The sequence below is a fragment of the Aplosporella prunicola genome, assembly GCF_010093885.1.
Source record: "Aplosporella prunicola CBS 121167 unplaced genomic scaffold K452scaffold_18, whole genome shotgun sequence".
Classification (NCBI taxonomy): Eukaryota; Fungi; Ascomycota; class Dothideomycetes; order Botryosphaeriales; family Aplosporellaceae; genus Aplosporella; species Aplosporella prunicola.
In genome coordinates this window covers 173362-201235 of record NW_022983546.1, presented here as the reverse complement: position 1 = coordinate 201235, position 27874 = coordinate 173362, and the positions used below count along the sequence as shown (strand labels likewise).

Genomic DNA, 27874 nt, shown 5'->3' with positions numbered 1-27874 from the left:
ACCCATCCCCGCAGCAGCACCACTACCCACCCATTACATCCCATCCCCCCTCACTCCCCTCATTAAATCTCCTCCTCTACCTCAAGCCCCAGCACCACACCCCCCCTAAAATTATCTTTGCACCAACCGCCTCACAGGCCCGCGACAGCCCAACACAGCACCAGCGCACAAGCGCGACGGCTGCGCGCGATCCGCAGCGCAGACATCAGCGACAGGCACAAGCTCGAGCTCGAGATCGACCGCGCGGCGCAGATGCGGCCCGGCATGGAAGGCGGGCCGCTCGCAGTCCGGCGTCGTCGACAGCAGCACGCGCTTGCTGTTCTGCGGCATGTTGGCGAGGCCGCGCAGCGTGCTCACGAAGGCGCCCGTCGAGCGCGCTGTGCTTGTCGTCCAGGCTGAGATGGAAGAGGGCGTTAGTTGGGGTTGTTTATGAAACTAGGGAGGGAAGGAAAGGGAAGGGGAGGACGGAGAAATGCGCACCAAAGTCAAACCCGTCAATGACGACGCTGCCTAAAGGCCTCATGTACACGTTAAACACGTCACCGTGGCCAAACAGGTCCCACAGCAACACAGCGGCGCGTCTCGCGTCCGCCTCATCCGCAAAATCCAGGAAGCTGTTCGGGCCGCCCACGCTCACAAACACCTTCTTCCCCATGCGCTGGCACGCGCGCACTTCCTGCGCCAGCGCCGGACACGTCGCCAGGTCGGGGGCGACCGGGTCGCTGATGCCGCGGCGCCCGAGACAGCTGGTCCCGAAGTCGACGACGGGGAAGCCGTGCGTGCTGCTGAAGTTGCGCACGTAGCCGAGGATCACGGTCGAGATCTCTGGGTTGCGGCAGAGCGTGTCGAGCGTTGTGTCTTGCGAGTATTGCCATGAGGTGCCCGTTTGCCCATGGTAGGCTACTGTGGTGGCTTTGCTGCTGGTGCTGGGGCGGCCCGCGGCGGCTTTGGCTGGCCTTGCTACGCCTGCTACCGCTGCCGCTGGTGGTGGTGCTGCTGCTACTGGAAGCGCGGGGCGCTGCGGTGCTGGTGAGGGCCGCGCTTTGATCGGGAGCGAGATGCGGCCTAGCTGGTTGTTGAAAGGTTTCTGCGCGCTGCCGTGGTCAGCGGGGAGCTTGACCATTGAGGGCGGCAGTGTTGTGGGCTTCGGCGGCTGGCGGTACGGCGGGAATAGCGGCTCCCGGAAAGATGTGACTGCGCCATGACCTGGGCGAATATTTTGCACCGGATACGGGATGGCCAAGACCAGATGACCGAGAGCAAGAAATACAGAGAAGACTAGCAACTCTGCTTGAAACATGATGTCGATGGTGATGGATAAGGGAAGTTAATTGACGAGCAGTGGAGCAGAAAAGTGGAGAGAGAAATAGAGAAACATATAGGCTGTCAAAGACGGGGAGCGCGTGTCCGACTTCCGCAACCGCCCATCATGACTTCCGGAATGGGTTAGTGCCATGCGTTTGCTGCCACGAGCCAAACAGCGCAAACAGAGCTGCTTTCTCCGCCGCGCGTTCTTGAGACGGCTGGTGTTAGCCGTAAGTGACATAGTGGTTGGAATGAGGAATGAGAGGTGGTTGGTCACCGGGCTTGGCACCACCACAAGCGAGGGATGTTCTGCTGGACAATCAAAGCGAGGGGCGTCCCTCTGGCCAGCCAAGGAGTATCGGACAGAGAAACGAACGAGAGCCACATACTTACACCTCGTCTCGGATCATGATCTGTCAGCACAGATGACCAGTAGCAGCCATGCTTCCAGAGCCTTTAAAAACATCGGACAGGCCAAGACAGCCTTAGGTTACTGTAGCATGCAGTCAAGACTGGTTACAATGTATGAGCTGGTTAGCAAGTTCCGACCTTCCGAAAAGCTGTTTGTCGGTATAAGTGGTTGAACTTGTGCGTGGCCGTTTGCACACCTTATGGTTATAGAGCGATTGATGTTATAAACAGTCAACGCTGTAAGGAGAGGTTAGTAAAATGACAAATGGCCCGAGTGGTTGCAAAGGTCTGCATCACAGATGAGTGTCGTTCTTTGTTTTTGAGTTGGAGGTGGAGAGCTGTTGTTCCGTTGCGCAAAGGCCACGGTTGATGGACCCTATTGGCACCCGAACGCGACTCGGTTGCTGTGTATTAGACCTGTCATCGATGCGCCTGTCATAAATAAATCGTCGAACGGTACAACGGTGCTGCAATGTGCATTTCTGTCAGGCTAAAACACATTCGATCGGGTTGAAATGGCAAGCGTTTGGCTCGGGCAGGTCCGACTAGAATTATGGGCTGCATACGTCCTACAGCAGTAATCATAAGCTTCTCAAAGCACAGTGTCCGTGCCTCAGTCCGTAAAGATCGCAGAATCGTTGGGCTTTTCATTCATTTTTGGAGCTACCGCCATGGTATTGTAGCTACAGCGAATTGCCCATTTTTCCGGTAACCCTGAAGCAGTACCCCCAAGCACTCCCACGCAACCATATACACGACGCTTAGAAGAAAGTCGAAGGCCTGCTCGCGGCGAAGATCTTCTTGCTGGTGGTCTTGTTGACACGGTGGGGCAGAGGGAACTTGAGGTCCTTGGTGAGGATCTGCTTCATGTACGGGCGGCGGAGGTCGGCGGCCTTCTCGACCTCGACGACCTTAAGAATCTGTTTTTCGAGCGTTAATAGCTGGCTTTGGCCGGAACAAACGGGGAGCCCTTACGTGGATCGACCTGAAGCGGGCACGGTGCCTGGCGGCCATGTCCTGGTAGAGAGCGTCGACGGCCTCGGTGCGGGACATCTCACGGTACTCCTTGTACATGTTGTGGGTGCCGGACCTGGAGTCGTAGCGGATCCAGATACCGAAGTTCTTGACCTTCTGGGGGCGCTTCTCGTGGATCTTTGCGACATGTCAGTCGCACAAAATTTTGCGTCTGTGGCTTGGGCGGACAAACCTGGTTCAGCGAAACGATCTCACCGTTCGCCTTCTTGATCTTGCGGAGCCTGCCCAGGAAGTACCAGAAACGGGACTTCGCGACGACATCGTTCGGGGCGAAGATGCGCATGCGGTAGAGCTTGGGGGTGGGGTTGGCCTCGCTGGGCAGGTGGCGCCCGATGACCTGGTACTCCTGAAGACGACCTGAAAAAAATCCGTCAGCGTCTGTTTCCAGCTGTCGTTTCGCTCTGGGATGGTGCGCAGGTCGGGTCGCGGTCGGCGGTCGGTGTTCGAGTCTTGCAGGCAGAGGCCTGAGATGGGCGGCGTCGTGCTCGTGAGCACAATGGCAGATGCCAACGATAACGTTCTTTCCAATGACCAGGGCAGTGCTCGCCGTCGTCCATTTCGATGCCTCCTCAACCGGTGATGCCTCCAGATGCCTCTACGTAGGCCCGTCCACGATCCGCCGCCGATTTTGGTCGTGACCCGTCGCTGCGCACAATCCAAGGACAAAGGTGGAAAAGCTGCTTACCCATCTGCGCGAGAGTTAGTATGAACAAGCTGGAGCAGAGGATTGAGCAAGCTGACCTTGATGCTGCGTTGTCGTCGGTTTGGTTGTCGTCCGTCGTCGTCTTAGGCGGGAAAATGACTTTTGGGGTCGCAGGCTGCTTGTCGTGTGGCCGATTCTCTCGCTTAGCTTAGGTTTCGGCGCTAACGCGGAGCCGCATGGGCAATTGCGGGCGGCGAGCTGCGAGCAACAAAGCACCCACCAGTGCGACACGCGCATCGAGCTTCGAGTCTTCTGACATATCGCCCAGCATGGAAGCTCTCATCCATGACTTCAAGCGCGCGCTCGCTGAGCGTAATGGCTACGACCTGGCCGCAACCATAACTCCCGTCCCTCCCCCAAAGGATGCCGGCCGCCTGTATGCCTTCTATCGCAGCACCAACTCTTTTAGCGTCCAGTCCGACATCCGCCACGCTATCACCCAGGGCAGGGGACTGCACCTCGCCAAGGTTGAGAGTGCCGCCTGGGTCGACGTGTTTGTAGCATACTGGAAAGCCGTCGGTGAGATCCTGACGGCTGAGGAGATCACTCGACAAGGGCACAAAGAGGCCGACTGGGCCAAGGTCTATATTGCGTGGAAAGATGTCGTCAACAACCTCATCAAGGGCTACTCGAACGCCCACTTCCCCGCCTGGTCCATTCCGTGTCTCTATGCCGCTGCAAAGTACCTTCGCACTTTCGCCATGACAGCCGACGAGCGGGCGAGCAAGAACAAGGGCAGCGTTAGCTTCAATACTGGCTTTCAAGACGATGTCGTTGACTCTCTCGGCAAGAATGAGAAGCTCGAAGATGCCGCAAGACAAATCAACCGTATCTTCACACTGTGCATTAGCGATCGGTATGTAGATTTGAGTGCCGAGTCTGTCCCACACATGCTGAGCCTGTTCGTTCAGAGAGTCGCTCGAAGACTCCCGCAAGTGGGCCCTCTATTACGTTACGAACATCTTATTCAAGACCTACTTCAAGCTGAATGCCGTGGGCCTGTCGAAAAACCTACTGCGTTCATTGCATGCTTCCCGACACGACATGCCGTCGCTTGATGTTTTCCCAAAGTCGCATCAAGTCACCTTCAAATACTACTGCGGTGTCTTGAGTTTCCTTGACGAGGACTACAAGCAAGCCGAGGAGCATCTAACGCAAGCTTGGCGCTTGTGCCATAGGGGCGCCAAGAAGAATCTCCAGTTGATTCTGACCTACTTGATACCATGTCATCTGCTGACCACTCACACCCTTCCGACGGCTGCTCTGCTTGAGCCGTATCCACATTTGCAGCGACTCTTTACCCCGCTTGCTACCTGCATCAAACGAGGAGATCTTGCTGGCTTTGATGCTGCTCTTATAGCCGGAGAAGAAGAGTTTGTCAAGCGCCGTATTTACTTGACGCTTGAGCGCGGTCGCGACATTGTGCTCCGCAATCTGCTTCGCAAGGTCTTCATTGTCGGCGGATTTGAGCCCTTAAAGGAAGGAGAAACAGAAGCAAACAGGATACGTCGGACCCGTATCCCCATCACGGAATTCTGTGCAGCCCTTAACATCAGCATGGGAAGACGAGAAGGGGAGTCTCTAGACAACGATGAGGTCGAGTGTTTGCTGGCGAACATGATCTACAAGGTAAGTAAAGTCCGCTAAGGTATCTCGACCCGTTACCCGGTGGCTAATGATGCGCAGAACTTGATGAAGGGCTACATCTCTCGTGAACACGGAAAAGTTGTGCTTAGTAAAGGAGGCATGGCCTTCCCGGGCACAGGTGTTTGATGCTTCAACAGCTATCATAGGATCACTTATGAACTTTGCATGCGCTGCATGCATGTCGTCGAGAGTTCGTTTCGGCATATCCTGGACACTGTTATCAGGCTCAAGTATTGACAACATAGAAAACGAAACGACCGGCGGTTCGACATACTACGAAGTGATCTCAGATGCTCAGGTTTGGGCTCAACCACACTTCCGAGCGGGCGCATTCGATGCTATGCTGTCCCGTCTGAACAAAAACTATACCACAGCGAGCTACCAGAAGGGCGAGAAATGAGAAACAATTACTGACCGTGCGGAGATGGCAAGACAACACACCGGGTGATTGTACAATATACCTACTCTGTCAGTGGAGGGGAAACAAGGTAGGTAGAAGCATGGACACAGGCGGATAGGCCTGCAACGATTGGTGGGAATTTAGCGAGGGTGCTATCTGGGGGGAACAAAGAGATTATCCCATCCCAGTAGGTTCAAGTGTCTCCTGACGTGCTTAAAGTGATGGAAAGATGTGTGCAATAGCTAGGGACAAGGCCGTTTAGAGGAACCGAGTTGCCGCCCGTACCGAGAGTGCTTAAATATGCATGGGCCCGAGGCTGAAGTAGGCAATTTCATCATAATCTACAGGCCAGAACATCCAAACAGAAACTGACGGCGCGCCCAGATGCAGAGGCTCCCACATGGTAGCGGGACGACGGGCCAGGCGCCGGACAATCCCACATGGCGCCAGGCGATGATTTGTGGAAGGGCGGGGAGTTGTGCCAGAAACAGGAGTTGGAAGCCATGACTCGCGAGCTCGGTCCTGCTTCAACCATCCCCTGCTCAACATCAAACCACTCTTGAAACAATAAACGAGCGCACCTACGATCCTTCGGCCCAGCCGCTCCCTAAACACGCTTCCCGCCCGAGTAAATTGGCGTGGAGATGTTTCACGGGCGAGGCGGGAGATCGGTTACACACCCTCGGTGGAGGCCTGGGGGGCAGCAGCAGAGCGGCATATATGGCACAAGCACCCATCCCCAGCGGACGAGTTGTTGAAGTGCGCTGCAACCGTTTCTACTACTCGATCTATTCACCACAAGGCTGAGCCTACCGTCATTCTTTCTCTCTCCATTCTTTTCTAAACCACCACCATTACCACCACCATCAAAATGATGAACAACAAGGCCCTTGCGCTCCTCGGCGCCCTCGCTGCCACCGCCACCGCCCAGAGTGAGAACATCCGCTTCGGCTCGGCTTACTCCCTCGGCGCCACCAACTCGTACATTGTCGAGGCCGAGACCACCATCTACCCCGGCAAGACGCACTCCCCGGCGCAGGACCGCCTCGCGCTCTGGCCGGGCATGGGCACCGACTCTGGCGACCTGATCCAGGCTATTGTGCTGTCGACGGACAAGCAGGACGGGTAAGCAGCGCAGCGCGGACCCAAACCCAAACCCGCACGAAGAGAAAGAGAGATAGCGAGAAAGTGTGTGTGCGAGAGAGTAAGCAATGCTAACGCGAGCAACAGCGAGTGCGGCGGCACCAACGACCAGTGGTGCGTCTTCGCCAGCGTGCTGCAGGGCTCGCAGATCAGCGGCGACTCCGTCCCCGTTGACGCTGGCTTGGGCATCACCATCAAGTGTACGTCTCCCGATACCTTGCACGCTTCCAACCCCTTCTTATAACAGAAAACTGACCAACCCTCGCTCCCCGCAGACGCGTACGACGACTCCTCCAAGAACTACACCCAGACCGTCACCGTCGACGGCAAGGTCATCTCCTCGCTGGAGTCGTCCTCCGGCAAGGCCATCGGCTGGGGCACTGCCGTCGAGGCGCAGAACGACCTCTCCGGCACCGTCACCGCGCACTGTAAGTTTGCTCTGCCTTTCTTTCCCTTTTCCAAATAAAAGCTACTCCAAAGTCCCCGTCCGCTAACCCAGCACCTTCCCACCAGCCTACGAGAAGACGACCATCAAGCTCGCCGAAGCCGACCTGGCGTTCAAGGACACGCTCGTGCTGAACGAGGCCGATGCCTCCGACATGATCACCTCGGACAACGGCAAGACGTGGACGATCGAGAAGATCAACATCCACGACTCGCAGTTCTAGATATACGACTCATGTGACTATGTAGGGTAGTTGTGAGAGAGCGTTTTTTTGTACGCTTTGTAGGCGCTGCTTTGATGGTTGAATGGGTTGCGTACATGTCTTGTAGTCGGAAACAATTTATCTTGATGATTTGAAGCGTTTGTGTTTTCAGCTGGAGTCTGTATTATGTGTAGCAGTGCGTGTGTGAATGAGCTTGCTCCTGTTCCTAGCTCACTTTACACTCCCCTGCAGCCCGAGTACGTGTGTTTGAATAGAAATATAGTGAGGGTAACTACATTAGATATGTACTCCCCCTTGAGCGTGGATTCAGAGTGTGCGAGAAGATAAATAGTAGCATATTAAATACGAAAATACCCCGCCTATGTATGGTTGAACACATCAAGGGCCCACACTAGCCAACCCGAGACCCAAACACCTTCCTTTCGTCCAGCAGCAGCAACAGCAGTAACAACAAGCAGCAGCAACAACAACACAACAACGCGCCTACTCAGCATCAAAGTTCTCGTCGGCGCCAAACTCAGTAACGATCCAATGGCAATACTTCTCCCAATCCGCGGCCCACTGCTTCAAGCACTGCGCGCGCACGCCCTTGCCACACATGCCGTCCTTAATATCCTGCAACCACTCCTTATTAGTGCAGTCCTCGTAATTAGCCCAGCGGACGCTGTTCTCCGCCAAGGAGCCCAGCCCCGCCAAGCCCAGGTTCTCCCACCCCTGCAGCGCCTGCCAGAAGTCGTGCGTCATGCCGGAGCTGCCCTGGCCGAGGATCGAGGGGTCGTCGTTGCAAAGCGAGACGCTGACACCGCGGGCCAAGAGCGCTGGCAGCGGGTGCGACATGATGGAGCCGGTGAGGCGCAGGATCTCGTTCGACACCGGGCAGCTCTCGATCAGGATCTTCTTTTGCTTGATCATGTCGATCAGCAGCGGGTGCTTAAACAGCGAGAATCCGTGCCCGATTCGTCGTGTCCCGAGCAGCACCGCGTCGAACAGGTTCTCGTCCGTCGTGTCGCCATCGCCGAGACATTCACCTGCATGGAAGAAGAACGGTATGTCTACCCCTTCTTCCATGCACCGCTTTTTGAACCAGAATAGCTCTGGCACGATGTCTTGGAGCGGCCGGCCTAGGTCTTCTTGCCCTACTAGGTCGTATCCGCCAAGCAGATCGGGGTACGCTTGCTTGCAGGAGATGCACTGCTTCATGCCTGGTTTTCGCTGTTAGAAGACCGGGAAAAAGGGAATGCCGTGTTGGGGGCACCTACTCTCTACTATTTTACGCTTGTCGAACGAGCGCAGCGTCGTCCATATCAGGCGCGCCCCCCAGAAATCCTTGCCCGCTTCTGTTGCCTTGAAACTGTCCACCTCTTCGCCGAATGCTTGGAAGAAGCGGTCGTACCCCTCGTCCACCTCTTCCGAGTCTTCTCTGCGGAACGGCGCTACGAAGGCGGACCGCACGTCCACCCATTTCACGCCGTCTTCGTTGAGGTTCGTGAGCATTTTGCGCACGAACTTGCGGAAGATGGGCTCGTAGAAAATTAGACTACCAAGAATGGGGAATATTGACGAGAACTTGCGCCACACATCATTGATGCCGTCGTGGTGCTTGACGGACTCTTCAGGGGTAATGGTCGTCCTGGCTTTTACGAACGCTCTGAAACCTTGCGAGCCGCCGTCCGGGAAACTCTCGGCGACTGTTTTCAGGGGAATGGGGGTGTTGGGCTTGTACGTTTCTGACCACAGAGGCTCGTTTTCCTTGCTGGCGAGCTTAGTGAAGGTAAAGTAGAAGGGCTGCCGCAGGCGCGTGGCCGGGTCAGAGAGCCCCTTCTCGGCATACACGTGGACGCCCTCGGTCTCGAGGGCTTGATCCAGGACCCAGTCAACTTCAACCATGGCTTCGAAATGGCAGTGCAGCAGGGCGCCCTTGGGCATGCGGCGCACAATCTGCCACAGCTTGCTCTTCTCCATGCGCTCCTTGGCCAGGGAGAACATCATGCCGGGGAAGATGTCGCGGTCGGCGACGAGAGTGTTCTCGTAGTCCTTGGTCCATAGCGTCTGCTGCTCCTCGAAGCGGATCTGGTCGACAATGGAGCAGGCTTCCAGGGCCGTGGGAGAGAGCTTGTCGCGGAAGATGCGGTCTGACGATGCCTGTCAGACCATCATCCTAGAGGGAGCATCGGTTACCAACCACTTCGCTGTTTCTTCTCCTCCTCGACGAGCCGGTCGCGGCCCTCGAGGTACTTTTGGATGAAGTGGTCCTCTAGGCGAGGGACGCCCTCGGCCTGGTGCCAGGCGGCGTCGTCTTCCTCGATCGACGGGCGATCCATATGGCGGAGGGTAGGGCGTGAGTCACGGGTCGAGATTGGGGGATGCGCGCGGCCGCGGAGGATACCGGCGTGCCAGTAGTGGGTCGCGAGCAGTTGGGAAGTGGAGTGGTGGCTCCCCGAGAAAGGCAAGACTGGACGTGCAGTGCAGAACGCTGACGTGCGGTGGAGAGATTGGAAGGCAGACGCGGCGCTCCAAGCGTAAGGGCGGCGGCGGGACCAAGAGGACCACGAAGCCTCTCGGTTTAGCGCCGGGGCTCTCTGATAAGTGCCTTATCGCCTAGCTTCCCCCATGAGAGTGACACCGGGCACCTGTGCCATTACAACATCGCTGCTCCCCGTGTGTTCCCTCCATGTACCTCCTGCTCCTGCACGCGCCCATGTCGGCCGACGCGCCTTAGACACACGCACCCTGCCCGTCCGGCTGTCTTTTACATCTTTTCCAACGCCTCCGTCCCCGCGGGGCGCGCCGCAGCCACCACCATGGCTTCCTACTTCCTGCCCGCCGGCCTCAAGTCGCGTCTGCTCCGCTTCGCCCTCTCGCGCATCGACTTTCTCGACGGCGATGCTCTGGACCTGGACCGTCTCAACTTCACCCTGGGCAAGAAAAGCACCATCTCGCTAGGCGACGTTGGCCTGCGGACCAAGGTTTGTCGCCGCCTCGCTATTCCCCCGCTACTCGATGCCTCTGACTGACTGCTAACCTGCCCTGCCTTACAGAAAATCTCCTCCCTGCTTCCGCCCAACATCCACGTCACCCGCGCCTCGGTCAACCTCCTTCGCATCACCATCCCCGCCGATCTTCATACTAGTGGAATAGTCATCGAGGTCGATGGCGTCACGGTCAAGGCGAAGGCTGTCCAGGACAGCGCCACTCCCGCTGCCCGGAACAAGTCCCGTGCCAAACCCTCGCACCCCGAGGCGATTCCCACGCCGCAAGATCTAGCCGAGTCCTTCCTCCAGGAGGAGCCGGCTGAGGATCGCAGAGAGCTCGAGGCCGCCATAAGCTCCCAGTCGCAACACCTACACGAGCCGACCGCGGCTGCGGCGAGTGTCCATGAAGAGGAGCTGGAGGAGTCGGAGCTCGGCACCGGCGTGGGCTTGACCCTGCCGTCTGTTGTCACGAACTTCTTCAACGGGATTCGCGATCGCTTACAAGTGTCGATCGAGGGGGTGGAGGTCGAGGTCGAGACCGAGATACCGTCGGAAGGCTGGGATGATGACGAAACTATCACTGCGGGTGTGGTCTTTCATATCGGCAAGATTGCTGTCGAGGGTCTGACGTCGGCGGGTGTTCCCTTGCGTCCGCAGGATGCATCACCCTTGCCGTCGACCGTGGATTCAAAACCCGGGAAGCGCCAGATCTCGTTGGTGAACTTGTGTACGGGGCTATTGCTGGATGAGAAGAGCATGTCTAGGAGCAGAATAACTTCGCATCCTGCTTCTTCTACCACGAGTACAAATTCGCATCACAAGCCGGCCAGCCGGGCCCCTTCGGAGCCTGGCAACGATGCTCCTGCATCGCCTAACATTGGAGGATCTGCAACCTCATTTTCGGGCAACGATGCTCCCATGTCGCCTACCGTCGGAGGTTCTGTAGCCTCACTCTCTGGAAACGATGTTCATTCGTCGCCCCATTTCGGAAGCTCCGCAGCCTCAACCCATGTGGAATCTCCTAACCCGACGCCAGTACAATCGAGAAGTCGGGTTGAAGGAATGGCGGCATCGTCCATGACTACAGATGAAGATAGATTCGGAAATGCTGACGAAGATGAACATAGACCTACCAATCATTTGGCAGGCTCCTTCTCTGGATCTGAGAGATTCGGCCAGGAGAGCATGTATGGTGAAGATTCGTTCTTACAACACGCAGTGGACGACGGGCTCTTTGATTCCAACATTGGAGAACAGGGTCCGAGTCAGAGCCGAGGAAGCATAAACAATGTTTCGGGGAACTTTTCAAGTCCTCGGAGCACGCATATGGCAGCTTCCAACACGTCGCTGCCTGCGCGCCTCCAGAATGATGGTGCATTACAGGAGCAAAACGAGTCATCGCCAGTATCCAGGTCTCAACCTGTGCTCAAGCATGACTCTTCCGATGTTGAAGTTACTGACCGTCAAACTGCCTCTACTGACCGACTTTCCAACACCGGCGATCAAACACCGAACCTAGGGTCTGATAGCTCACAGAGCCCTCCCTCTTCGCCTGCTACATCTGAGCGCCATGGACTCTCGCAGTCTATGCTATTCAGCCATGAAGAGGCGGAAAGTATGTACATGAGTGCTTTTAGTGAAGCGTCGACCCAATCGAGCAGGCAGTTCCATATACCCGGAGGCTGGGACACTTCAAGCACTTCCAGTGGCGATTCTGAACAAATACATCACCCGAATCTGGCCCAATTTGGCGTTTCCCCGCTTGGCACCATTGCTGAAAAGGACGACGGCTGTGATACCCCTCGCCCGCGCAGCCGAGCAAACACTGACCTGGCCACTTCTGCAATTCTGGGGCAAGAGAAGATGCAGGATAACAAGCCCGTTGCGCCCTCAAAGTCGTTTACGCCGTTGGCGGACATTGACACCGTCTCAATATGGGTACCGAACCCTGACGCAGCGAAACCTGCGGCTTCCTCTGACGTAGCTCCGTCAACGTCGAACATCCGTCCCTCGAAAGTGGCTTTTGCGGATTCCTCCACCTACCATGAAGTCCCAGGGTCCTTTTCCCATTATGCTGCATCGACTTCACGGTCCAAGACGGGCTCGACCATTTTGAAGGACCGTAACAGGACTTCAACAAGTCATGCGCGTATAAATTCGGACCGTCGTTCAAGTGATGCAGGTGTGAAGGCTGAAGAAGGTGTTGAAATTGAGATTGGAACCGTGCGCTTGCGTCTTGACGTCGATACGGTCTACCTGATCAGTCGCCTTGTGAAGGCAATCGGCCAGCTTTTCGGTGACCTTCCAGAACCCCCCACTCAGCCCCCCAAAGAAGAGAGTCCGTCAGGACAAGGTGTCAACGGCAAATGTGTCGTTAACCGCATCCAGGTCACACTCGTGAAGGAGTTGGTCGGGCATCCCGTCTTTATCGATAGACCGATAGGAGCCGTGCGCCACGGCCAACTGGACCAGTCCGATATCTTGCTTGACCTTCGAATCACAAACCTACAAGTCACCGCTAACACAATCGCGGGAGTTTCCAAATTGACGCTCAATCTTGGAACATTCGTCCTTGGGTTCAATGACCAGCGGATTCTCTCATTCGACTCGAGCTCGGGTTTGGAAGATACCACTGTCGGTCTGAAGAAATTGCAAGAACATGATCTCTCCTTGACTTATACGCAAGATGGAGATCGTTCCGAGATAAACATATCTACTCGTCCGTTGCGCGCTACTTTGGATGTGCAGAAGCTGGACGACACCTTTGCCTCTTACGGCGGCTTCAGTGGGGTCCTGAGAATTGGAAACCAAATCGCGTCGACTTGTACCCTGCCTCCTTCATCACCGAAGCCTACATCACCGGTTTCGTCTGTGAGCGACAGCCCGCCGAAACCCGCACCAAAGATCAATGCTCGTTTCGAAGGTCTTACATTCCGTCTCCAAGGCGAGAGCTGCGGTGTTCTTCTGGAGACGAGCGTCATCAAGGCTATTGTCCGAGGAGATATAGTCGGAGTAACCATCAGACATGCCAAATTGTCCGGTCCCCATCTATCGGGCTTTGAGGATCACGAAGTGCCCTTGATTACGGAGGTCGACGATACAAAGGTGGAATACGCTTTCACGCCTACGGAGAAGGACCTGGAGGAACTTCTGTCTCTGATTACTCCAACGCACTTTAAGTACGAGTCCGATGATGATATCTTGATTGAAACGCTGCTCTCGCAAAGGAGGAAGGGGTCCTTCGTCCGCGTCAGAGTTGGGAAAGAAATTCGACTCAAGGTATCCAACCTGGATGACCTGCAGCAATTTCAGTGCCTCGCCAGGGATGTTGCCAAGCTGTCCAGCGTCGCCAAGCTTCTCCCGGATGATGAGCGGCCTGGCATACTCACGATGGTCGATGCAGCCTTGTGCAACGTTGAGGTGTATGTCAATGACCGTATCGGCTCTGTGTCGTTGACATGCGGAAACATGCGGCTTGCCCACATTGGTCTGCCAGCTCTTATCGCGCTCGAAGTTCGTTCAATGGAGGCTGTCCGGGACAGAACGGAGACTCTAATTGATCTAGTCAACACACCGGACAAAAGCGACGAAAAGATACCTTGTCTGATGGCACGGATGCTTGGCGACGAAATGGAGCCGACCCTTAAGTTGAAGCTGTTCAACCTTCTATTCGACTATCGGGTTTCCACAGTCATGGCGATTCTGGGTCTATCGGAGGACAGCACCGGAGAGGATGTGGCCCTCGGATTGGCTTCTTCGATGGCAACAATCAAGAGCGTCTCATCCCCTGGCATCACCAGACAATCCTCCGGAGCTAGTGGAAAGTCTGTACAAACTGCACGCCCCATGAACCTGGACGTGCTACTTCGCGATTGTGCAGTTGGATTGAACCCTAGAGGCAACCCTGCCAAGGCTCTTCTTGTGCTTACCAACACGCGGTTTGGCGGGACTCTTGTACAGGATGCAGACATGACAGCCAACCTCGACATCAGAAAGGCATCCTTGCTCATCATTGATGATTCCGGGCGACTTGCTTCGGACATGTATGACTCTAGCATCAGGCCTCCTTCTGCGGAGCTTGGTAGCCAGCAAGTGATGGATCTTTGTCGCTTGGGCTTCGTTTCGGTGGGGACTACTTCGAAGGCTAAAGCTGTGGTCAAGATTTCGGAACCGCAAGACAACGGGAACCGTAACGTCGCGATCGAGTTCAACAATGACCTCTTCGTCATGGAAAGTTGTGCGGATTCAACTCAAACACTCTTTGCGCTGTTTGGAGGGCTCGCACCGCCTCAACCTCCATCCACAGAAACCCAATACCGGACAAAGGTCGAGCCTATTGCCAATGTGATGGCTTCTCTTGTCGGAGATACCATTCCGGAAACCGACGAAGACAATCTCTCGGCAAGTCTCCAGCTGGATCAGTCTGTCATTGTAAATGAAGATGAGCCTGAAGGTCTTCATTTTGAGGGTGCCATTTATGACTACACTCAGCTGCCTGAGATGGATGAAATGGCGGTAGACTCTTTCGAACCGTCAGTGGCATCTCCTAAGAAGGCTCCGGAATCATCTGAACCGAACAACTCTGAAGACATTGAGCTCAACTTTGACGATGACTTTTTCGGGAAGCCACAAGATGGACCGGATGTCCAGGGTTGGAATTCAACGGCGAACAAGTACTCTGACCTACAATTTTCCTCGGACGAGATTCCCTTGAAACTTCATGTGCAAAACATACACTTCATCTGGAACCTTTACGATGGCTATGACTGGCCGAGAACCAGGGAGAAGCTGGGCCAGAAACTGGAGGAAGTCCAGACTCGGGCGCAAGGACGGCGGGAAAGACTCGAGAGGATGCAACAAGGCGATGGCGAGGATGATGGTCTCGAGGTTGAGGAAGATCTGCTATTTGGGTCTGTCTACGTTTCTGTCCCTGTCAACCAGTCGGCAGAAGAGACGCGGCGACAGCTCAACATGGCCATCAAAGGAAAGGTTACGGACGACTCTGTCAGCGAGACCAGTTATGCCACCACGAATGCCTCGAGGTCGACTGCACGCCCTCGATCCAGGCATAATAGGCTTCATCTGGAGCGTGGCCGTCACCACAAGATCACGTTTGAGCTCAAGGGCATCTCTGCTGATTTGGTGGTGTTGGCTCCTGGTGTCAACGAGGTCCAGAAAATGGTCGATCTACGCGTCCAGGACCTTGAGGTCATTGACCATGTGCCTTCGTCGTCCTGGAAGAAGTTCGTAACCTACGACCACGACCAGGGAGAGCGGCCGATGGGGTATCCGATGCTCAACCTGAATGTCATGAATGTTCGGCCAGTCCAGGATTTGGCCGCGACGGAACTCGTCATCAAGGTAGATGTCCACTTTTTGTTTGTCTAATACACTTGCTAACCTGTCTCAGGTCCGGGTTTTGCCTCTTCGACTCCATGTCGATCAAGACGCTCTCGATTTCATCACTCGATTTTTCGAGTTCAAAGACGACAGCCTCGCGCCTAACCCAGCTCCGAACTCCGGCGGGCAGCCGTTTATTCAACGTCTTGATGTCCACCAAGTGCTCCTGAAGCTGGATTACAAACCCAAGAGAGTCGACTACGCCGGCCTGCGCTCAGGACGCACGACTGAGTTTATGAACTTTGTCACGCTAGACGGCACAGAGATCAAGTTGAGACACTGCATTCTCTACGGTGTAGCGGGTCTCGACAAACTGCACGACACGCTCAGTGGTATTTGGACACCCGACGTCAAGTACAACCAGCTCGCGGGCATTCTCACTGGCCTTGCGATGGTCCGACCTGTAGCCAACGTCGCTGGGGGCTTCCGAAACCTCGTGGACGTGCCAATGCGCGAGTACAAGAAAGACGGCCGCCTGCTGCGCAGCGCAAGCAAGGGTCTCTCTGCCTTTGCCAAGACAACCACGACGGAGATTCTGCGTCTCGGGGCCAAGGTCTCAATCGGGACGCACTCGATGCTATCAGGCGCAGAGACGATCCTCTCTCCCACAGCCGGGCCCAGCGGCAGTAGCAGCGGCGGCCACGGCCACAGCCACAGCCACAGCCACAGCCACAGCCACAGCGACGCAGGCGGCTGGGACGAGGTCTCCCCGCCAACGAACCACTCCCCGGCCGACGCGCCGCGCGCCTTCTCGCACTACGCGAACCAGCCGATCGGCGTGCGCGCGGGTATTCTGAGTGCGCGCCAGCATCTGCAGCATGATTTCGCGACTGCGCGCGAGGCCATCATCGCGATTCCGGGTGAGGTCATGGAGAGCGGCAGCGCGGCGGGGGCGGCGAGGGCGGTTGTCAAGCGCGCGCCGGTGGTTGTGCTTAGGCCGTTGACGGGCGTTACGAGGGCGACTGGGGGGGTGTTGCTTGGGGCGGCGAATGCGTTGGATAGGGATAGTAGGAGACGGATCGAGGATAAGTATAAGAGGCGTTAGTGGGGGTGGTGGTTGTGGTTGGAGTGGTGAGGGTGGGGTTGGGAGTGGGAGTGGGAGCAGGAGTAGGAGTGAAATTGTAAGTGCAAGGGGGAATGGGGTCGTGGATGGGGTGGGTTGGTGGTCCGTTTTTGCAACATATACACACATACGCGCGAACACACAAACTTTTTCTTATGGTCGGGAAGGGACGGGATGGGACGGGACTGGATAGGCGTTTTACAGACTGGAATGACGGATCTTCATAGGACACGGATGGATGGGGGACAGGGCCAGGTGTACGGGTTTCGCTTTTGCGTTTTATCTGCTTTTCACTTTTTACTTTTTACTTCTTCTGTTTCTTCAGCTTCTTCGGCTTTCTCACACTCACTCACACATTCACTCGCTTTCTTCCTCGCACTTTCCAGCACGTCTTTTCAAATTGCGCTTTTTTTCTTTCTTTCTTTCTTTCTTACTGGGGCTGGGCTTCTTGGGCTTGGCTTGGGCTAGGTTTTTCTTGCACTTCGGTTGAAACTGCATAGCGACGGATGGGATAGATACCACTTGCTTGCTTGCTTGCTTGCTTGCTCGTATGTATGCTTGTATGTATGTTTGCTTGCTTGTGCGCGTGTGTACGTGTGTGTGTGCGTGCGTGCTCGTGTGGGATGTTGGAGTGTGTGGTTGGTAGGGAGAGAGGGTGGGTAAATGGATGGGTAAATTGAATTGTTAAATTAAACCGAATTGGATTGTAGGTGATATAAAAGTAGGAGTATAGCGATGAGTGAGTGTGAGTGTAAGTAGGTGAGAATGCCATACCATACTATACCGTATTACCTACTTCTACTATTCCTTCTAAGTAGCTTCTACCCGGTACCGGTTTGCGCGTTTGTTTAGTTAGGGTAGGATATATATATGCCTACTAGGAGTAGTGCGTGCGTCGTATAGAGGAGGGTTAATTATTACGAACGCGTTTTCTAAATCGGAGGAAGAAGGGGAGGGGCGTAGAGGTAAGAGGGGAAGAAGAGAGAGAGCTAAGGGGGAGAAGGGGGAGGAAGGAGGAGGAAGGGGGAGGGGGGGCTGTTTATATACCCAAGAGAAGGGGACGTGCGTACGAGATTAGAAGATTATAGAAGAGTCGAGAGGGCCGTAGAAGGTTAGGGAAGATTCTAGTAGCCTACGTACGTATACGTGTATATATATGTGTGTGTGTGTAGGTTTAAGTTTAACCGAACAGGAAGGAAGTACTACCCTACTAAAACCTAGCTCCCTCACGCAGTATCTATCGAATATAATAATAAGATAGACACGTTAATTAATCGCAGCCGCACTAATACGCAACACGCAAGCAATCAAGTCAAACCGAATCGACTAGAACATATCCATTAAACCTAACCAACCAGTCAATACCCGTACACACCCACCTACCCAGCCCAACCAAACCAAACCCAAAAAAGAAGTAGTATATGATAGCCAACCGCCATAAACGCCATCATTCCAATCCATACCTAGCGACGCCCACGGCTTGGCGTGTCGCGTCGCAGCTGCGTCGTGTCTGTGTGTATAGGTGGTATATCTGTATCCGTCATCGCTCGTCTCGGTCTTTTGTCCCGCTGAACCGCACCCGCTGAATCGCTTCGCTGAACCGCACCTGCTGAACCTGGTCCCTTGGCACGCGGCTGGGTGGTTGCTTTCGCTCCTTTCGGGGCCCTCCCTCCATTCCTTTACGCCAACCTTTTCGGGTATGCTGCAACCATGTATGGCGGTCTTGTCGCCTACACACCTGCCTAACTTCCGACAACTGTACTCTCGAATCATCGCTACAGTCGTACAGTCACTGCCACCAGTCCACTCCACTCCGCTCCACTCCGCTCCACTCTACCTACACAATATCCACCACCACCCACCTCGCTAACCCACCTTCCATTCACCTACTTCCCGTGCGCATACTCCCCCTCCAAATGGCTCCACTCCGGGATATCGCGCATGCGGCTCCACATGTACTTCTCCAGCTTATTCGCCGCCTTGGCATACGGCGTATGCTCATTATTGTACTTGCGACAGTTATTAAAAATGAGCATAGCATCGCGGACAAAGTCCTCGGGCGTGGGATACATGTCCTTTTCGTGCTTCTCCTCCATGGTAGCCAAGTCCATAGGCTCCTTGATGACGTCGTAGTAATCGGCGACCTCGTCCTTGTTGACGGGCTGCAGGAAGGGCCACGCGTTGGTGTTGTTCTGCAGGTCGTTCAGGATCAGCAGCAGCGTGTTGTAGTTGGGTCCGTGCCGCGGCGCCCGCGATAGCTCGTCCATGTCCAGCGACCACCCTGACGCTTTGATCGCCGCGATCGTCAGTGGGTCGATCTTCTGCATCGGCCCTGGCTTTTGCCAGATTGATGGCGGCGCGTGCACGTCATAGCTGCGCGATACGGCTCGGATCTTCGCGTTCACGGCTTCTTTTTGCTTCAGTAGCATCCGCCCCACTTCTAGGTACCGGATCTTCGGCACCATGCTGCACTGCATTATCGTGCCGCCTTCGTAGTCTTTGATGTACCCCATCCATTGCGGCTTGGCCAGCGTGATTTCTTTGGTGAAGCCTTGCTTCTTGAAGTAGCCAATGGCGTAGTTGTCGGCGTATGTGAGGAAGTGCATGATTTGTTCCTTTGTTGTCGCTTTGACGTAGTCTTTCAAGTGCGACATGAGATGGGCGCCGTAGCCCTTGACTTGCTGGTCTGACGAGATGGCGCAGAAGACGATTTCAGCAAAGCCGCGTCCGTGGAATGGCCGATATGTTATGCCGCTGCGAATGCGTTAGCAAGCCGCAGTCCCGTGCCAGAAGGTCCACCCTACCCAACAACTTCCAGCGGTTTCTTGACGATAGCCATCGACAAGTGCGTTCTGTCGTACACCAACCGCGCAATGTAGTCCTTAGGCATCTTCGGCAGCTGCTTCTGGAAGATGCACTTCAAGCCCGTCAAGATGATGGTGCTCTCCCTCTCATTGTCATTGTTCACGACGCGGAACTCGATATCGCCCTCGCGCTCTTCAATGACGGCAGGCTTCTCCGGGAACGGCACCACTTTGGGGCGAGGGCGCGGGTCTTTGGGGTCGGCGGGGGCGTCGGTTGGAGGCGAGCCAAACTGCTTGGCGCGCTTGGGGCTGGCGGAACCCAAGTCCTCGTCTGCTTTGCGTTTTGCTGGGGAGCGTTAGTGGTGGTTCGGACGCGAGATATGAGCATGCGCCGCCGCGGGGCTAGGAGCACGAACGAACTGGCCGCAGCTGGCTGTCAAGCTCGTGGTGCGACATGGTGGGCAAGGAATGCGGAAAGACGAGTACGAGATTGATGCCTACCTTCGTCTTTTGCCGTGGCCGCCATGGTGGGAATGGTTGGAGAGAAGGTAGGGGGAGTTGCAGGGGTGGATGAGTCTGGAGTTGTGATGCGTCGTGCCGTGGAGGTTGCGGGGAGGCGTCGCCGAGGTTTTGGCGGTAGGGCTGGTCTGGGCACGGAGCATCACACGCAATTTGATCTGCCGACCATCCAATTTCTAGATTCAATTCTTCACGGTCGGACTGATGCAGGTGTTTCTCAATAACTGGCAGGACGGATCCCTCAAACGACTCGAGCATGATCTGCTCTCAACTTCTTACTAGTAAGCCCTAGATCAGTCGAGCTCGCTCGGTAAATCCGCATCCTCATGCTGTGTTTCGCAATGCGCCGTCAGCACCGATGGAGTGGAGTAGTGCGACACTATAGTAGACGGAGATAATCCCGATGCTACACTCACACTCGATAACTGGGCTCGGCATGGTGTGATGCGATGAGGGCCTTTTTCTAAAATTTGACTGCTGCCTAGCCGGCAACCCGCACCGACGTGGCTATGCAACTGTGGAATTCCATCTTGCCACTTCACCAACCCCACTGAGATGTTTGTTTGGAATCCACAATGCTATTGTTATGGCGGAGGCTGTCGGAAATGCAAATCCAGGGTTTAACGTTTGGCAGCTGTGGCTGTGTGAAGTCATGACGGCGGCTAGCCCGGGGGGCGAAGGACGCGGCGGTGGTGGCGGCGGGGGCCGAGTTCGTCGGAGGCGCCTCGAGTAGCAAACGACGGCGACGACAAAATACACAGTAAAGGTAATGGGCCGCGCGTCTCGTCCGCTTTGTCCGCTTTGTTCTCGAATCCCCAGACGCAGCGCATTAAGCTCACGGCCAAGCTTCGATCGGCGGCTCAGACAACCTCTGACGCGCTCCGATCCTGCCGAGCAACCCGCAAACCCGCACGACTCCTGCTTGCCGCCTGCTGTGGGCGCCAGGCGCTAGGATGGCGTCGCGCTACTTAACGCCCACCTCCCTCTCCGGAGCCCGCCTGTTGCATCATCCTCGCCTCCTTGCCTCCGCTGCCTGCACCTATTTCTTCCTCGCTCGCTCCCCGCCAGACCTGGCTGTCATTGCGCTCGACGACTCATCATGCCCGCCCTCGCTTCCGCCCTCGCCGCCTCCGCCGGCCTTTTGCAGCTTGCCGCTGCCGCCGAGCCCAAGGTGGTCGGCTTCGGTTTCACCAAGAACCAGGTTTCCGACCATGCGAACCTCGCTAAGCGCCAGAAGACGGTCCAGGCTGGCTTGTCCAACATGAGATCTCTCTACCAGATCAACGTCACCGTCGGCACCCCTCCTCAGACCATAGGGCTGCAGCTCGATACCGGCAGCGCCGACATCTGGTTCCCCTATGCCGGGTCGCAGGAGTGCCAGGAAAACTACTGTACCACCGGCTCCTTTGACCCCGACCGCTCGTCGACGTTTGTAGATGTCGCTCAGGACGCTTTCGAAATCCAGTATGTCGACAATACGCAGATCTACGGCGATTACATCAAGGACACGATCAGCCTGGGTGACACCGACATCACCAACATGACCATGGCCCTTGCCACGTCTACGGGCGGCAGCACGCAGGGCATTATGGGCATTGCATTCGTTTCGGACGAGACCATCGCTCAAACGGACGAAAGATACGAATACCCCAACTTTCCCGTGCAGCTGTTAAACCAGGGCTACATCAGCTCGCTCGCCTATAGTCTATGGCTGAACGACCTTAGCTCGAGCACTGGCAACATCCTGTTCGGTGGCGTTGACAGCGCCAAGTACCATGGCGACCTGATTGCCCTCCCCATTCAGCGCGACTCGTCCAGCAACGACATTACATCCTTCACCGTGGCCATGTCGTCACTGAACATCACCGGCGGCACGGGCAAGAGCGTATACAGCCAGCCGAACATTGACCTCGCCGCCATTCTGGACAGCGGCACCACGCTGACATACCTGCCCAACAGCATTGCCAACGACATCATCAAGGGCGTCGGTGCGATCAACGACCCGACATTCGGCTACGTGGTGCGCTGCAACATTGGCGCCACAGGCTCGAACATCACGTTTGGGTTCGGCGGCGCCGACGGGCCCATCATCACAGTCGGCATGGACGAAATGACAGTGCCACTGCTTGACACGGCCGGCGAGTCGCTGAAATTCCGTAACGGCGAGGACGCATGCATGTTCGGTATCAACCCAGCCGGCGACGACCCCATCCTGCTGGGCGACACGTTCCTGCGGTCCGCATACGTCGTCTACGACCTGCACAACGAGCAGGTAGCGCTGGCCAACACCAACTTCAACACCAGCGACTCGCACGTCCAGGAAATCACCAACAGCACCGTCCCCGGCGTGCGCGCCACGGCGTCGGGCGTCGCCGTCACGCAAACCGCCACCGGCAACGTACGCCCGACGGCTTCGCGCGTTGCGGGCGGCACCGCGGCCGCGTCGGCGGACGCTGGCACCCCCACGTTCGATCTCGGCACCCCGACTACGACGGCCAAGTCGGGCGGCTCCAAGAAGGGCGCTGCGGCGGGGTTGGCGCCGCCGAGGTCGGCGCTGGTGGGCGCGCTGGTCATGGTCGGACTGGTGTGCGGTGGCGGGTTGATGGTTGTGGTGTAGATACTAGAGGATTCCTGGTACATTCTTCTTTATATCTCCCTCTTTGTAGCGTGGTGGTTGCATCTTTGGTCTTTTACTCTTTTATCCCCCTTGATTTTTTTTTTCTCTGTATCCAAGCCTTCCCTTTTTTTTTTTGTCTGTTTCTAGCTCTCCGCCGTGCCGTTGTGCGCACGTGTATACCCGGGTTGGCGGTGAGGCGCGCTCGCTGCCTGGCTCATTGATGGATGGGTGGACGTAGATGGGAGACGGCGGGGTGGGATCGGGAAGGAGCGAGCGGGGGTGGGTGGGTGGTAGGAGATAGAGGTGAATGGGAATGCATCTGTAGATATGTATGTAGAGGAGGGTTATGCTGTTATGAATCTGTACACAGTACATGTGTATATACACGCAATTGACATATATACGTATAGTCTTGCAAAGCGAATGTTTTACATCGTGTTTGATTTGTCTTCGCGTAAGGCCCTGGATATTGATAATTTGCCCACCTCAACTATATATTAAGAGAAAACTGTAATACCTATAGAATACTTCTTAGGTAGTTATAATAGACTATCACGCTACGATTAGTAGGCACTATATGACTATAAATAAGTAAAGAGATGTAAGGTGAAATAATATCTAAAAAGATACAAAGGTAGAAATATAGAAGATACTAGAATATTCTACGAGGGTATAAAAATATAATATTCGAAGGATATAAAGGTACTTACAAATATATAAAGATTAAAACCATCTAAGGGTAGAAAATATATCATCTAATTTTACAGGTATGTTATCATGTAGGGTGGGCAAATTATCCGGTGCTTTACGTAGAGATAGTTGCCACGCGATCGAAAAATAAAAAATCACTCCCACATAATACTCTATGCGCGGTGTATCGCAAACCGAAATACGGTTTTGTGAGAGCGCATTCACCATGGATGAGCTGATTGTTTCTACTGTCGAGGCCGTCCGTCCAAAATAATGTGCAGAAAAGAGCGAATACATTATGTTTTTGATGTCGGTATGGTGGTATACCATGATGAGTGAAAAAGTGGTGGAAATCAAAATATTTTAAGAATATATATACAAATTGCAAGAAAGTTTTCTATGAAAAGGGCACTTGGTCTAGGGGTATGATTTTCGCTTCGCAACTTCCGCATTTGTGTCTGTGAAAGGTCGTGGGTTCAATTCCCACAGTGTCCATCTTTTTTTTTTCGTTTTGTTTTTGGTTCTCCTTACTAGCAAATACAAGGGGCGCTGATTGCTTTGCTGTTGTTGGAAAAAGAAATAAAGAAATGGGATCGATTGTTTTTGGTGTTTAGTTTTTGGTTGTGTATGTAGTGGTGTAAGACGTACGTAGAGGTGGGTTTACGTAGTTTAGTATTAAATAGATATATATATTACAAAATATAAAGTTATATCTACATGTCTATTCTCTCTATCCTACGTCCTTAGCATGTATATCCTTAGTAGCTACGTCGTTCGCTTAAAGTAAAGAGAGAGAGAGAGAGAGAGAAATAGTAACCTAGGCAGGGTATTTAATTTTAGCACTCAGCTATGCTTCCTTATGGTTTAGTTTGCTACACTACGTGACGTCAATGCTCGCGGCATAGTATATGGTATAATATACGGGTATATTCATGTAGGTGTGGATGTGGTATCTGCCTAGTCTGCTGGCGAGTCTATCTGTGCTGCTGCTTACTGCTGACGAAGAGAATGATGTTCATGAATGGGGAATGTATATAATCCGAAAGAAATAATGTGCGTGGTATGCATGATCTGACCGTTCCAAGTTCTGTCGTGAGATGAGGTAGGGGCCCGGCCCTGCTCTGCTCTGCTCTGCTCTGCTCTTCACTATCACCTCCATCCCTATACCCGCCCACCCACACACCACACCGCTCTGCTCCGCTCCGCTCCGCACCACCTACGCACTAGCGCCATTCCCCCCCACCGCAACCCTCAACAGCACGGGCGCGCCATCAAAAACACTACCACTCTGGTCCCCACCCCCATTCGGCGCAACATCATCATAGGGAAACGCGTAGCCCCTCGCATCCAAATTGGCCTCATGCACAATCCGCGAATAATGGTTCGTGACCTCTTCCTTGTAGTAGCTGGCACTGGTCTCCGCCGGCGTCACCTCCTCCTTCAGCAGCGTGCTGCGATTAAACGCCGCCGCCAGGCGCGGGATAATCGCGTTGCGCTCGGCGGACCCCGAAGCGTTCGCAAACGGCCCCGTGCTGCAGCTGAAGATGTCGGCGGCCGAGGGGCGCGCGAAGCGCTCGTTGCCCACGACGAGCGCGTCGCCGTCGACGCGCCCGGACAGCGTGCCGTACGAGGCTTGCGTGTCGACGCTCAGCGTCGCGGCCGCGTAGTGCGCCCATACGCTGTCGACGTAGCGGGCGTAGTAGTCCTGGAAGAGCGCGCTGTTGGTGACGATGCCGTCGTTGGGGCTGAGCGCGCGCAGGTACCCTCCGCTGCTGTTCTTGACAATGAGGGAGGACCAGGGCGCGCCGTCGGCGGCGGACTGGGCTTCCAAGCCCTGGCAGACGGTGGCGAGGCCGTTGGCGTCGCTGCCCGCGACGTGCTGCGTGCTGCCCGCGGCGTTGGTGAGGGTCAGGGCGATGGGCAGGCAGAAGAAGTCGACGTAGGTGATGTTGGCGTACAGCTGCGCAGAGTTCCACGTGAACTCGGCAAAGCCCCACGTCGTGTCGATGTTGGGGTCCGAGGGGTTGGTGACGGCGGGCTCGACGAGCGCCGGGCCCGGGTTCAGCAGGAAGGTGAGGGGCGCGTCGACGGCGAACCAGATGCGCGCGCCCGCCAGGTGCGGGATCGTCACTTTCTTGCTGCTGCCGGGCGCGCCGAGCGGGATGGCGCAGTCGGCCGAGAGGGCGCTGCCTACGCTGCTGGGCGAGCTGGGGTAGTACGCTGTCTGCCCGTCGGCTTGGAGGAGGAAGAGCGCCGAGTTGTTGTCCAGTGCTTGCCCTGTGATGTACGCGTACACGGTGCTGGACGTCGTGTTGTTCACCAGCTCGAAGTCCAGCGTTGTTTCTGCGGCGCGGAGGGGCGCTTGCGCCGAGATGGCCCGGCGTTGCGCTCCTGTTGGGCCGGCTGACACGCGTGCTGGGGCTGCTGGAGCTTCTTTCGTGGCCGGTGTGGTTGTCGAGCGGGACCGCCGCAGGTGCAGGATCTTGCCGATGAGCTCGCTGAAAGGCATGGTGGAGAGAGATGGAAGAAACAATTGAGGGACAAGAATGATGCTATGCAATGGCAAAGTGAAAGCAGTAGACTCCAAAGAAGAAGAAGAAGAAGAAGGGTATTTCGCCAAACGAAGAGCAGGCGTACGGTAGCAGTAGTGGTAGTAATAAACAGCGCTTCAAGCAGCAGGACCAGAAGCATATATACAAAGCCCTGCGGCAACGTGCACCGACACGCGGCTGACTGCAAGGAAACAGGTGGTCAAGAGACAAGCGACGAGAGAAGAATAGAATAGGGCAGGCCCGGGTTGCCAAACTTGCCAGAGCCAAAACATGCCTGAGTCTTGGGCCAATCAGCCAGGCACAAGTCAATCACGCCCCAGGCCGCCATCATCATGGCCGTGGAAAAACAGGCCCGCATCCCAGGCCCAGCAGTGCACGCCGTGGCCATTCGGCCCGAGCAGCAGAAGCAGGCCGAGCTCTGACTTGGCTGAGCAGCGACGCAGGGTGGCCAAGCGATAACCAAACTTCCCTCCAACCTCCTCTACCAAACACACCCACACACCCAGCTACCTCCAACAACAGCAACAAAAACAACACAACAACACACACTCCTCCCATCACATCTCACACTCCCGCACGCACGTCAGGCGACGCCGCAGCAGCAGCAGCGGGCACGTCCGGCGCACGCATGCATGCACCCCAGATCCTCGGCAGCATCTCGCAGCACGCATGACGCGGGCGACTGGCGCGACATGTTGCGAACGCTTGCGCGCGTGGACTAGTGCGGGGCCAGGGCCAAGAACCGGGGGCGTGAGACAGGCGCAACGCACGCAACACGCGAGTTGCGGGGGCGGGGGCGGGGGCGTGTGTGTGTGTGTGTGTGTGTGTAGGTGGTGTAGGGCGTGGGTGTATCTCTCTGTGTGTGTGGCGTGTGGGACGCTGCGGTTGTCGGTGTCTGGGATCGGGCGCGGTTGGGATTGGTTGGCGTCGTTCGTTCGTTGACAGGCGAGCCGAACACTCTTACTCCGCACTCAGCCGAGAAGCGGAGGAGGCGTGGCGGTCCTAGGTAATAGCCGGTCCGGCATATGTAGGCGTACTGTACGCAGTGTCTGCCTGAGGAGAGTTTAGTCCATCAGGCCAAGTCCGTCACGCCCGCAGGACATCGTCTTGGCTCTCTCTCTTTCTCCATCCTACACACACTATCTTCTTCTCCTTCTCTCCGTCTCTCGCCGCCGTACGCTGCAGTCAGCATCACCCACCCGCGCGCATCAGCTGCCGCACCCTCGCGGGCCTGACTCTGCCTGCCTACCCTCCTACCTGGCCCAGCAAGACAAGACGCTGGCCGGCTGGCTGGATGAATGTAGGTTGGCGGCCTGTCGCCGGCGCTGCAGCCCTTCCAACCAACTAACCAACTAGCCAACTAGCCAACTAACCAGCCAGCTACCTACCTACCCATCCACGTCGCCACTAACCCGTAGGCAGCTATGCAAGCAAGCAAGCCGCTCGCCCGCGCGCCGTGATCATGTCATGCCCGCCCCTTACCCTAGCTCCAGCTCCAGCTCCAACTCCAACTCCAGTTGTAGAGCCCGATCGCGCCGTGCGCGCAAACGGCTATTTGACGTTAGGTGCTAAGAGTGTCTGAGTACGTAGGTAGCTGGGCTGGTGGCTGGCCGGCTCGGTACGGTACTGTACTGTACTGCACTGTATCGAGTGTACGGACGGACGGGTGCGGTCGTGCCTGTGCCTGTGGTTGTGGATGCGGTTGTGGTTGGGTGTGCTGCTGCTTACCCGGTCCGCACGCACTAGCCACGTCGCTAACTAGAGGTACCTACTATGTACTCGTACGAGCATAGACGAGAGCGCTGTAGGTGGGTGGGTGGGTATGCCGGGAAGGCGGGGAAGGCAGAGATGTCTCTCCGCTGACCGGTTTACGCTTTTTAGTTTGGGTTTTTCTTTTCTTTTCTTTTTTTTTCTCTTTTCTTTTTTTTCTTTTCTTTTTTTTTTT

At 55.7% G+C, this 27874-nt stretch overlaps 11 protein-coding genes and 1 non-coding gene across 12 annotated transcripts; 5 read left to right on the top strand and 7 right to left on the bottom strand.

Moving 5' to 3' along the window:
* Positions 1-111: 111 nt before the first annotated feature.
* Positions 112-1300, bottom strand: K452DRAFT_310236 (glycoside hydrolase family 18 protein; the record flags this gene model as incomplete). Its single annotated transcript, XM_033543317.1, has 2 exons — positions 112-395; positions 481-1300. 2 exons carry the CDS (start codon positions 1298-1300, stop codon positions 112-114), a joined length of 1104 nt encoding a protein of 367 aa, XP_033395574.1.
* A 924-nt stretch (positions 1301-2224) lies between these two features.
* Positions 2225-3308, bottom strand: K452DRAFT_352183 (uncharacterized protein; the record flags this gene model as incomplete). The annotated part of the gene is made up of 4 exons (XM_033545763.1): positions 2225-2636; positions 2692-2868; positions 2924-3108; positions 3284-3308. The coding sequence occupies 4 exons, from the start codon at positions 3306-3308 to the stop codon at positions 2478-2480; spliced, it is 546 nt and encodes a 181-aa protein (XP_033395573.1). The 3' UTR covers positions 2225-2477.
* Positions 3309-3723: 415 nt separating this feature from the next.
* Positions 3724-5227, top strand: K452DRAFT_299840 (uncharacterized protein; the record flags this gene model as incomplete). Its single annotated transcript, XM_033542275.1, has 3 exons — positions 3724-4310; positions 4366-5083; positions 5141-5227. 3 exons carry the CDS (start codon positions 3724-3726, stop codon positions 5225-5227), a joined length of 1392 nt encoding a protein of 463 aa, XP_033395572.1.
* Positions 5228-6204: 977 nt separating this feature from the next.
* K452DRAFT_56816 (uncharacterized protein) lies at positions 6205-7395 on the top strand. The gene is made up of 4 exons (XM_033546860.1): positions 6205-6626; positions 6732-6844; positions 6920-7072; positions 7158-7395. The coding sequence occupies exons 1-4, from the start codon at positions 6373-6375 to the stop codon at positions 7310-7312; spliced, it is 675 nt and encodes a 224-aa protein (XP_033395571.1). The 5' UTR covers positions 6205-6372; the 3' UTR covers positions 7313-7395.
* Positions 7396-7554: 159 nt separating this feature from the next.
* On the bottom strand, positions 7555-9665 carry K452DRAFT_289235 (uncharacterized protein). Its single transcript, XM_033540789.1, has 3 exons — positions 9495-9665; positions 8572-9444; positions 7555-8514 (listed from the first exon to the last, which is right to left on the bottom strand). Exons 1-3 carry the CDS (start codon positions 9631-9633, stop codon positions 7796-7798), a joined length of 1731 nt encoding a protein of 576 aa, XP_033395570.1. The 5' UTR covers positions 9634-9665; the 3' UTR covers positions 7555-7795.
* A 448-nt stretch (positions 9666-10113) lies between these two features.
* On the top strand, positions 10114-16729 carry K452DRAFT_299837 (uncharacterized protein; the record flags this gene model as incomplete). Its single annotated transcript, XM_033542274.1, has 3 exons — positions 10114-10278; positions 10351-15645; positions 15695-16729. 3 exons carry the CDS (start codon positions 10114-10116, stop codon positions 16727-16729), a joined length of 6495 nt encoding a protein of 2164 aa, XP_033395569.1.
* Positions 16730-18633: 1904 nt separating this feature from the next.
* Positions 18634-20077, bottom strand: K452DRAFT_310231 (uncharacterized protein; the record flags this gene model as incomplete). The annotated part of the gene is made up of 3 exons (XM_033543316.1): positions 18634-19501; positions 19552-19897; positions 20053-20077. 3 exons carry the CDS (start codon positions 20075-20077, stop codon positions 18634-18636), a joined length of 1239 nt encoding a protein of 412 aa, XP_033395568.1.
* An 889-nt stretch (positions 20078-20966) lies between these two features.
* On the top strand, positions 20967-23176 carry K452DRAFT_289232 (uncharacterized protein). Its single transcript, XM_033540788.1, has one exon. It carries the CDS (start codon positions 21170-21172, stop codon positions 22685-22687), a length of 1518 nt encoding a protein of 505 aa, XP_033395567.1. The 5' UTR covers positions 20967-21169; the 3' UTR covers positions 22688-23176.
* On the bottom strand, positions 22729-23313 carry K452DRAFT_56790 (uncharacterized protein). Its single transcript, XM_033546859.1, has one exon. The coding sequence runs from the start codon at positions 23060-23062 to the stop codon at positions 22769-22771; it is 294 nt and encodes a 97-aa protein (XP_033395566.1). The 5' UTR covers positions 23063-23313; the 3' UTR covers positions 22729-22768.
* A 470-nt stretch (positions 23314-23783) lies between these two features.
* K452DRAFT_t111 lies at positions 23784-23872 on the top strand. Its single transcript has one exon. It is a non-coding gene; the product is annotated as a tRNA-Ala (tRNA).
* Positions 23873-24593: 721 nt separating this feature from the next.
* Positions 24594-25886, bottom strand: K452DRAFT_327798 (glycoside hydrolase family 64 protein; the record flags this gene model as incomplete). Its single annotated transcript, XM_033544942.1, has 1 exon — positions 24594-25886. The coding sequence occupies one exon, from the start codon at positions 25884-25886 to the stop codon at positions 24594-24596; it is 1293 nt and encodes a 430-aa protein (XP_033395565.1).
* On the bottom strand, positions 25877-26726 carry K452DRAFT_289231 (uncharacterized protein). The gene has a single exon (XM_033540787.1). The coding sequence runs from the start codon at positions 26315-26317 to the stop codon at positions 26129-26131; it is 189 nt and encodes a 62-aa protein (XP_033395564.1). The 5' UTR covers positions 26318-26726; the 3' UTR covers positions 25877-26128.
* Positions 26727-27874: the final 1148 nt, after the last annotated feature.

What these genes read in the sequence shown, in the direction of transcription:
- K452DRAFT_56816 (XM_033546860.1), top strand. Translation starts at nt 6,373, where the DNA reads ATGATGAACAACAAGGCCCTTGCGCTCCTCGGCGCCCTCGCTGCCACC. An exon ending in TCGACGGACAAGCAGGACGG is followed by an intron (nt 6,627 to 6,731) that starts GTAAGCAGCGCA and finishes CGCGAGCAACAG; the next exon opens with CGAGTGCGGCGGCACCAACG. An exon ending in CGGCACCGTCACCGCGCACT is followed by an intron (nt 7,073 to 7,157) that starts GTAAGTTTGCTC and finishes CCTTCCCACCAG; the next exon opens with CCTACGAGAAGACGACCATC.
- K452DRAFT_289235 (XM_033540789.1), bottom strand. Translation starts at nt 9,633, where the DNA reads ATGGATCGCCCGTCGATCGAGGAAGACGACGCCGCCTGGCACCAGGCC. An exon ending in GGAGAAGAAACAGCGAAGTG is followed by an intron (nt 9,445 to 9,494) that starts GTTGGTAACCGA and finishes AGGCATCGTCAG; the next exon opens with ACCGCATCTTCCGCGACAAG. An exon ending in CAAGCGTAAAATAGTAGAGA is followed by an intron (nt 8,515 to 8,571) that starts GTAGGTGCCCCC and finishes AGCGAAAACCAG; the next exon opens with GCATGAAGCAGTGCATCTCC.
- K452DRAFT_289232 (XM_033540788.1), top strand. Translation starts at nt 21,170, where the DNA reads ATGCCCGCCCTCGCTTCCGCCCTCGCCGCCTCCGCCGGCCTTTTGCAG.
- K452DRAFT_56790 (XM_033546859.1), bottom strand. Translation starts at nt 23,062, where the DNA reads ATGTACTGTGTACAGATTCATAACAGCATAACCCTCCTCTACATACAT.
- K452DRAFT_289231 (XM_033540787.1), bottom strand. Translation starts at nt 26,317, where the DNA reads ATGGCCACGGCGTGCACTGCTGGGCCTGGGATGCGGGCCTGTTTTTCC.